The sequence below is a fragment of the Mandrillus leucophaeus genome, unplaced genomic scaffold (assembly GCF_000951045.1).
Source record: "Mandrillus leucophaeus isolate KB7577 unplaced genomic scaffold, Mleu.le_1.0 Scaffold274, whole genome shotgun sequence".
NCBI classification, from domain to species: Eukaryota; Metazoa; Chordata; class Mammalia; order Primates; family Cercopithecidae; genus Mandrillus; species Mandrillus leucophaeus.
The window spans coordinates 1,468,530-1,476,074 of NW_012102854.1; the positions used below are offsets into that span (position 1 = coordinate 1,468,530).

Sequence of the window (7,545 nt, forward strand, 5' to 3'; positions counted from 1 at the left end):
AGGGGCGAGCCGCGGGGGCCTCCGGGAAATGTAGTCTGGACGCCTCGCTTCTTCCGCCGGCAGCCAAGGCGCGAGGGCTGGGACTGCTGGGTTCCCGGCCAGGACCCGGAAAGCGGATTGCCGGGTCTCCGGGAGGTGTGGTCCTAGCCCCAGGCTCCTCCCATTGTTCTTGGCGAGGCCGGCGGCCCGCGTGGACTACCACTCCCAGGGTGCCGCGGGCTCGGGCCCCGGGACCCCCCGAGGCCCTGGGAAATGCAGTTCGCGGCTGCAGGAGGCGTGGGCTGGAGAAGGAGCGGTGGAAGGCATACTCAGTCTCCGTTCCGGGCGCGATCCGGCGGCGGTTCGGCACGGCCTGGAGGGAAGACGCCGGAGAGGCCGCGGTCTCGGGGTCTGTGTGCTCCCGGAGAGGAGGCGGGTGGCCGAAAGCAGGGTCGGAGCACACGTTCCTCTCTCGCTCGGGCCGAGCGCTCCCAGATCAGACTCCGCGCGCCGTGGATTGTAGTGGAAGGGGCGAGTGACTTGCGGTCGCACAGCCCCCACCAGCCTAGGACCGGCATGCCGCGAGGTGTGCCCGGACACCGAGCCCTCGCGGCCGGCTGCCTCCTGGGGAGGACTGGGAGCCTCAGGGGTGGAGGAAGTGTCCACCCCGCTGGACGGCGGACGCAGGACCACCAGGGGCCGCTACAGGACAAGGGGCGTGGGCGGGGGTGTGCACAGACTAAACTTGGCTTTCTAGTCCTGAAGGGAGAGCACAGGAAACTCTTTATTATGGTGATGAGATCGACAATCCCCCCCCACTACTGTTAACCTTCGCTTCTGCACACTTCAGTGTCCTCACCCAGTAGGGCTCGCTGGCCTGGGCTTCTGCGACCCGCGATCGTCCAGGAGAGGGCACTCGGTGCCCTTTCTGGGGCAGAATTTGCTAGGCCGCCGTAGCAGCGGTGCCAGGTCAGAAGCCGAGCCGGCCCGCTTTTCGTTCTTTAATTGGACTCTTGACTAAGACGCTACCGACACCCCGTCAGGTGGTGGAGGAAGAAGGACAACAGGGAGAGGTCGAGGGCCGAGACGGCCTCGAGGAGGAGTAGAGGAAGGTGGAGCGGATGGTCCATCCTGGCGGGAGTTGGCTGGGCGAGTGACCGCGCATGTGCGCCTGCATGGAGGCCACGCTGGGACAGCCGGCCCCGCACAGGGGGCAGCGGTACGGAGCGGCCCCGTGAGTCCGCAGATGCTTGGTCATGGCCGAGAAGTCCCGGGAGCGCTGAGGACAAAGGCTACAGGAGAAGGGCTTCTCTCCTAGAGCGGTCGGAAGGGGAGGCGGGTGAAGGAAGGAAGCGGGCGAAAGCTGGCCAAGTTAGGGGTGGATCGGGCCACGGGGTGAGGGGATTGCGCGGGAACCGGACACGCAGGTGGAGACGCAGGTGGAGACTCAGGAGCGGAGTTGGGAAGAAAGCCGACAGTTCACACAGGGCGGGGAGCCCATACCTGTGTGGACTCGGTAGTGCGTCTCCATCTGATGCTTGAGTGAAAACCTCTTTCCACAGACAGAGCACGCATAGGGCCGAGACCGAGCAGGAGGGGCCGGGGGAGGGTGCGCGCGAGGTGGGCAGCCTGCCTTGTCCTCATGACCCGCACAGGTTGCAAGTGCACCTGTGGGGACAGAGAAGGCAAAGGAGGGCAGGGCCAGGAATCCCAGCGTCAACTCACTGTACCATTCAGGCAGGAAATCAAGGGCTACAGTGGGGCTGAGGCACGAGTGCCCCGGCCCGACTCACCTGTGTGCCCCTGATGAGACTCTTCCATCTCCCCAGGGCTGAGCTGTGCGGGGCCCTTGGGGAGGGAACCTGGAGAGAACAGTGGGAGGTAGGGGCCCTGCTCGGGCTGGACTCCTGGAGCCCCACCCCAGAGAAGGCACCGTGTTACAGGTGTATGCAGGGCATCGAGGGGCTTACCTGGGGTGGGGCTGGAGGAGGCCAACTGGTTCTGACTCCAGAGCCCTTTGGGGGCATTAAGGGACAGTGGGATCCTGGGATAGGGTGGGGAAGAGTTACAGCCTTGACTAAACCTGAGAGCCTGCCCTCTTCCTGAAGAGGGGGCGTCCCAAGTCCTCTCCCCGGGGCTGGGCTTTGGCATGCCCTGTGGCGGCAGCTTCTTGTCTCATCCCCAGCTCAGGAACTGTGCAGTAGAGATGCGGTGCCTTTCCACCCAGCAGGGCTGCCCCTCCTGGGCCACACCCTCCCAGCCTGGAGGCCGGGAACTAGGCCCCTCCACTCACCTGTGGTCCCGCCAGACCTCCTGCCAGGCTCCAGTGGTGGGAGTGCTATGGTAGAAGGGAATACCATATCCGGGCGGCATCAGCAGGATGCTCCACAGGGCAGGCTGGCCCCCCACCAACCAAGGGGCATCAGCCCACAAGGGCCTGGGGGTGACGCTGGTTTGCAGGGAGCCTGCTGGGGGAAGGGAGCCAGGGAGCTCGCGCAGACTTTCCTCAGAGCCCCCCGGATTCTCCCTCAACCACATGAGCGCTCCATTCTTCCCATCTGCTCCCCTTTGGCCAACAGGGTCTTGGAGGCGTTTCTCCTTTGACCTGGTCTGTTCCCGCTGAGCCTCCTGTGTTGCTCCTGCCATCTCGGGGCTGCCTCTTGGTGGCGAGTGCTTGTGCAACATCTCCTGTTCTCTCCCACCAGTTCTAGAAACCTGCTCTGGTTTCTGCTTCTCTCCAGGGTCCCCCAGTTCTCTCTCAGGATTCCTTGAGGGTTTCTCTGGCTCCTCCTGATGTTTCTTCAGGACTGCATCTGGCTCTTTAGCCCTCTCCGCTCGAGCCCTCCAGCATGCCTCTTCCAGGGACTGCACTCCCAAGGCCCTGGCCGCCTCCTCAAGGGGCCTTAGCTCCCCAGGCTGCAGCTCTACAGTCTCCCCATACACAAAGTGCAGGAGCTGGGCAAAGGTAGAAGGGCTGATGCCTTCTCCCAGAGCCCACTGGCCCCTGCGGCCCAGCTGCTGGCTGACACCTGCTAGCACCAGGCTGTGGGCGGGGAACTGCTGGCTCCCTACGGTGATCAGAGTATCACATAGTGCTGGCCGGAGCCTGGCTGCTAGCTGTACCAGCCGATCAGAGCCATAGGGGCTGGGCAGTCTTATGGGGAGCAGGGACATTGTGCCTTGCTTGGGTACCAATCTCAGAGGCTCTAAGAGAAAGGCCACAGTGTGAGGTCCATGGTTGAAAGGGGAGGGAGGAACATCTCATCTCATTTCAAGCCTGTGGATGTGAGGGGAGAGAGTGTGAGTTGCTGGTCCTAGATCAGAGCCCTCCGTCCTGAGTGAGCAAATAAAGTAACCCAAGAGAGGATTGGAGCTTATCCAGAATCATAGCAGGTAGGCATGGTGGCGAGAGAATGGAAATCAGACCAAATTCAGGACTTAAAGAGCAAGGGCCAGTTAACAGAAATAGCTAGAAGTGGGTTTTAAGACAGGCATGTGGGAAGTCTTCCAGTTAGCAGCCTCTGACGTAAAAGATATCAGATACTGCCACTTCTGCTTCTCCAAGCCCCTGTGCAGGGAAACACCTCTGCGCAAGCCAGGCTTTCTTCAGTACAGACGAGGATCACCACAAAACCCAGTCAACCCTGGCACTAAGGGATGGAGCATGACACAACTTCACAGGAGAGCTTAGAAAGCTAGTGGGTCCTCCCCCAAAAGCCCATTGTGCCTGAAAGGCAGAGAGGGCAGCATGATAGGGATCCTGGCTGCAGGAACGCAGACGCTAAGGCATCCGGCAGTCATCACCGTGAAGCTGAAGCTTCTAGAACATGTCCTCAGGGAAGGAACCAGACATTCCCATCCAGAGAATGAGGAGAGCAGGTGCAGAAGCCACAGGAGTGGAGGCTCCTGACCCATTGATAGAGGTTTTGGAGAATGGACCCCTGAGGAGATGGGAGGAAGGGACATGGGGACTGGAGACAGGGAGGCTATTTCCTCTCAAGATTCGGGTAAGGAGATGGTTTAATTTGTTTTTCATAAGGCAAAAAGTGAAGAATAGAAAGCACCCAACCAGGCAGGAGTTTCTCACACATCAAAACCACCACACTGGCTTTTAAAAAGAGAGCTGGGAACCCAGATACGAAGAGAACCAGAACCTCAGTGTCTTAGCACCCAGCAGGCAGAGTCCTAGGTGCAGGCTCCCTGTGAGCAAGGGCCCTTGGGGTGGGGAGGGCCACACTTGGACACCTCAGGGAGAGGGCTCCAGGTTGGCAGGGAGGGGACAGAAAGAGTTGTGATGGGAAGAAGGCCTCAGCTGGGGAGAGGCCATCACTCACCGCTTGTAGCTTCTTCCAGGACACCGCATGCTCTGAACTACTGTTGGGGCTCCTGGGGCCCCCCCTGGAGCTAGCCCCGCCCCTGACCTCACAGGCCTCCATTGGATGTCCCAAGTATCAGTCTTCCACAGTCCCCCCGAGAGGGTGTGGTTTTCTAACCCTGCCTCTGCCTTCTGCCTTCTGCCTGCAGGAGAGACCACCCCTGTACCTCCAGAACACACACGTTCTGCCCCTAGCCTCCTGTCTCCTCACTTTGTGTGTGAACTCCTAGAGTCAAAGCAGTGTATCCGTGACAGCAAGGACCTTGGAATAATCAACCCTGCCTCTGAGTTTCATCTCTGCCATTTACTAGTTGAGTCATCTTGGGCAAGTCACTTCTCTGGGCCTCAGTAACCTCATTCATGAAATAGGGATAATATCTGCTTACCTCATTTGGAGGTGGGGGTGAAGATGAAATGACGTGACGAATATGAGCGTGGTTTGTAAGTACACAGTAGCATTCAGTGGTATGGTCGTTTCTTAGAGATGACGGCAGAGCTTACAGCTGCGGAAGTAAAAAGGACTGAAACATTTGGATCCCAAGAATAGACTGGAGGAGCCAGAAGCCAACTTCCTCCCTCTCCCTGACTTGGTACTGGGAAACCTCATTTGCTGGCTGGGAATGACCTGGGGGCTGGATGTGTGAGTGACTCAGATCCTCCCATCAAGCTCTGAAAGGGGCAACCCCAGGAAGGACCTGTGGTGGTCTTCGAAGAGAAAAACCTCCTTTTCTTGGGCTGATGACAAATGACATTTCTCTGAAATCAGGACTTGGGTTTCTTTCACTTCCTGCCCAAGGGGTCAAGGTCCCCGGAGGTTTCCCCTCTTTTCACACTTTAGAACTCTTAAATCTGGGGAAGGGATGAAGTCTGAAAGGCTCAAGTTTCTTTTTCTGTTTCTTATTATTCTATTATCCCTGATCCTATAGCAAAATTTTCATTTATCCAATAAATATTGATGACATATTTATTTTGAGACGGGGTCTTGCTCTGTTGCCCAGTGGTATGATCACGGCTCACTGCAGCCTTAGCTTCCTGGGCTCATGTGATCCTCCCACCTCAGCCTCCTAAGTAGCTGGGACTACAGGTTCGAGCCTAGCTAATTTTTAATTTTTGGTAGAGATGGGGGTCTCACTATGTTACCCAGGCTGGTCTTGAACTCTTGGCTCAAATGATCCTCCGGCCTTGGCTTCCCAAAGTGCTGAGATTATAGGCATAAGCCACCGCACCCAGCTAATAAAGCATTTATGATATGTGCCTGGTGTATCATATACACACAGTAAATTATTGGGAGATAAACAAGTCAGGTAGTCAGGTACTGGTAAGCTGCTCTGGTGACAAGGCACGGTCTGCTTCCCCATAGGCTTCTCTTTTCTTTTTTTTTTTGAGACAGAGCCTGGCTCTGTCTCCCAGACTGGAGTGCAGTGGCGCAATCTCAGCTCACTGCAACCTCTGCCTCCCAGGTTCAAGCAATTCTCCTGCCTCAGCCTCCCCAGTAGCTGGGATTACAGGGGCCCGCCACCACGCCCAGCTAATTTTTATATTTTTAGTAGAGACAGGGTTTCGCCATGTTAGCCGGGCTGGTCTCAAATTCCTGATGTCAGGTGATCCACCCACCTCAGCCTCTCAAAGTGCTGGGATTGCGCCAGGCATCCCATAGGCTTCTCTTAAGGGAGAAGGATCTAAGAGTCCTCGTCCCCTCCCAGACCCAAATATCATGTCTCTAAGCTCCCATTTCTCTCTTTGGCTCCAGGACCCCCAAATGTTCTGACTAGCCTCCCACTCTCTCTCTCCAGACCCACCACACCTTCCCTCCACATGGGTGCGGGCACATGTTAACCCTTCCTAGATCAGACAGGGTGTGTCAATGGGTGAGGCTGGTGGAGGGGCAACAGAGTGGGGAGAGGGGAAGATGAGTCAGAACGAAAGGGAAAATGCAAATGTGAGAGCTGTGTTCATCTGCTACTCTGAACGTTAAGTATTTTCCATTTCTGTGCTTTCTAATTCCTCACACCACCACACCCAGGGACGCATTAGACACCCATATAAAAGACACATAAAGCATCAGTCCCTCTGATATGTGTGTATGCAGAGGGAAACACCCTTCCTCCAACACAGAAATACAGAGTCCCTCAAGACAAGGAAGGAGTGCGGAAAGCCCTGAAGGACTAGCCCCAGGGACAGAGGAAAGGTACAGGGGTCTGGACGTTTACGTGGTCGCCCATATAAGTATGGCCCCTTCGCTTTCCAGCCCCACATCATGTGCCTGTGACTCAGCTCCCCCGCTGGTTTGCTCATTGATGATCGAGAGAGTTGGAGACTGCTCAAAGGGCAGCATTCTGTGTAAGCCAAATGTAGTTGACAGGGAGCATCGGTGGGCTTTCGGGGAACCTAAAAGGGAGGAGGGGCAAGGGAACTCCCCTTTCAGTGAACAAAAGCCCCCAAGAATGGGGAACCCCATCTAAGGATATCCCCTTAGAGATCGCCTCCTAGAGTTATCTCCAGGGCCCTCTGCACTGCAACCCTTATGCTGATGACACCCTGAGCCCTTCTCTAGCCTTGACAGTGCAACCCAAGCCATCCTCCACTGAGCACAGATGGCAGAAGCAGAAGCAGACGGCACTTTGACTTGGAAGAGTAGGGACGCTGCTGGTGCTGTTTTGTTTTTGTTTTGAAACAGAGTCTTGTTCTGTCACCCAAGCTGGAGTGCAGTGGCGCCATCTCAGCTCGCTGCATCTTCTGCCTCTGGGTTCAAGCAATTCTTGTGCCTCTGCCTCCCAAGTAGCTGGGGTTACAGGCACGCACCATCACACCCAGCTAATTTTTGTATTTTTACTGGAGATGGGGTTTCACCATGTTGGCCAGGCTGGTCTCGAACTCCTAACCTCAGGTGGTCCACTGCTGGGATTACAGGCGTGAGCCACCGTGCCTGGTCTGTTGCTGTTCTTAAAAGGACTCCCCCTCCCTAGACTCAAAAACCTTGCCCCTCTTCCTCTTCCTGGCTGACTCCGTAGTAATCATCTGCAATTGTCTCTCTGGGAAGAGCAAGGAAACTACAGGTTATACGGACGCAAGCCTGTGTCCTGCCAGAGGGTAGAGTAAGTAGAGAGATTAGGTAGGGCATGGTTGGAAAGGGAGTATGTAAGAAAAGGAGATATGATATCTGCCTCTCAGTCCTTTTTAATACTTACATT

General features: G+C 56.4%; 2 protein-coding genes across 2 annotated transcripts in view; both read right to left on the minus strand.

The window, feature by feature from the left end:
• KMT2B (lysine (K)-specific methyltransferase 2B) overlaps positions 1 to 557 on the minus strand; it is a 21,871-nt gene extending 21,314 nt beyond the window's left edge. The window contains exons 1-2 of the mRNA XM_011984874.1: positions 441 to 557; positions 200 to 352 (exon numbers count right to left, since the gene is read on the minus strand). Coding sequence (XP_011840264.1) covers positions 200 to 352; positions 441 to 557 — 270 coding nt within the window. The remainder of the gene's footprint in view (positions 1 to 199; positions 353 to 440) is intronic.
• A 185-nt stretch (positions 558 to 742) lies between these two features.
• The window catches only part of ZBTB32 (zinc finger and BTB domain containing 32), a 12,460-nt gene continuing 5,657 nt past the window's right edge, over positions 743 to 7,545 (minus strand). Inside the window, exons 2-7 of the mRNA XM_011984857.1 lie at positions 4,741 to 4,857; positions 2,273 to 3,629; positions 1,950 to 2,023; positions 1,773 to 1,841; positions 1,483 to 1,647; positions 743 to 1,293 (exon numbers count right to left, since the gene is read on the minus strand). Coding sequence (XP_011840247.1) covers positions 1,019 to 1,293; positions 1,483 to 1,647; positions 1,773 to 1,841; positions 1,950 to 2,023; positions 2,273 to 3,153 — 1,464 coding nt within the window. The 5' untranslated portion in view covers positions 3,154 to 3,629; positions 4,741 to 4,857 and the 3' untranslated portion in view covers positions 743 to 1,018. The remainder of the gene's footprint in view (positions 1,294 to 1,482; positions 1,648 to 1,772; positions 1,842 to 1,949; positions 2,024 to 2,272; positions 3,630 to 4,740; positions 4,858 to 7,545) is intronic.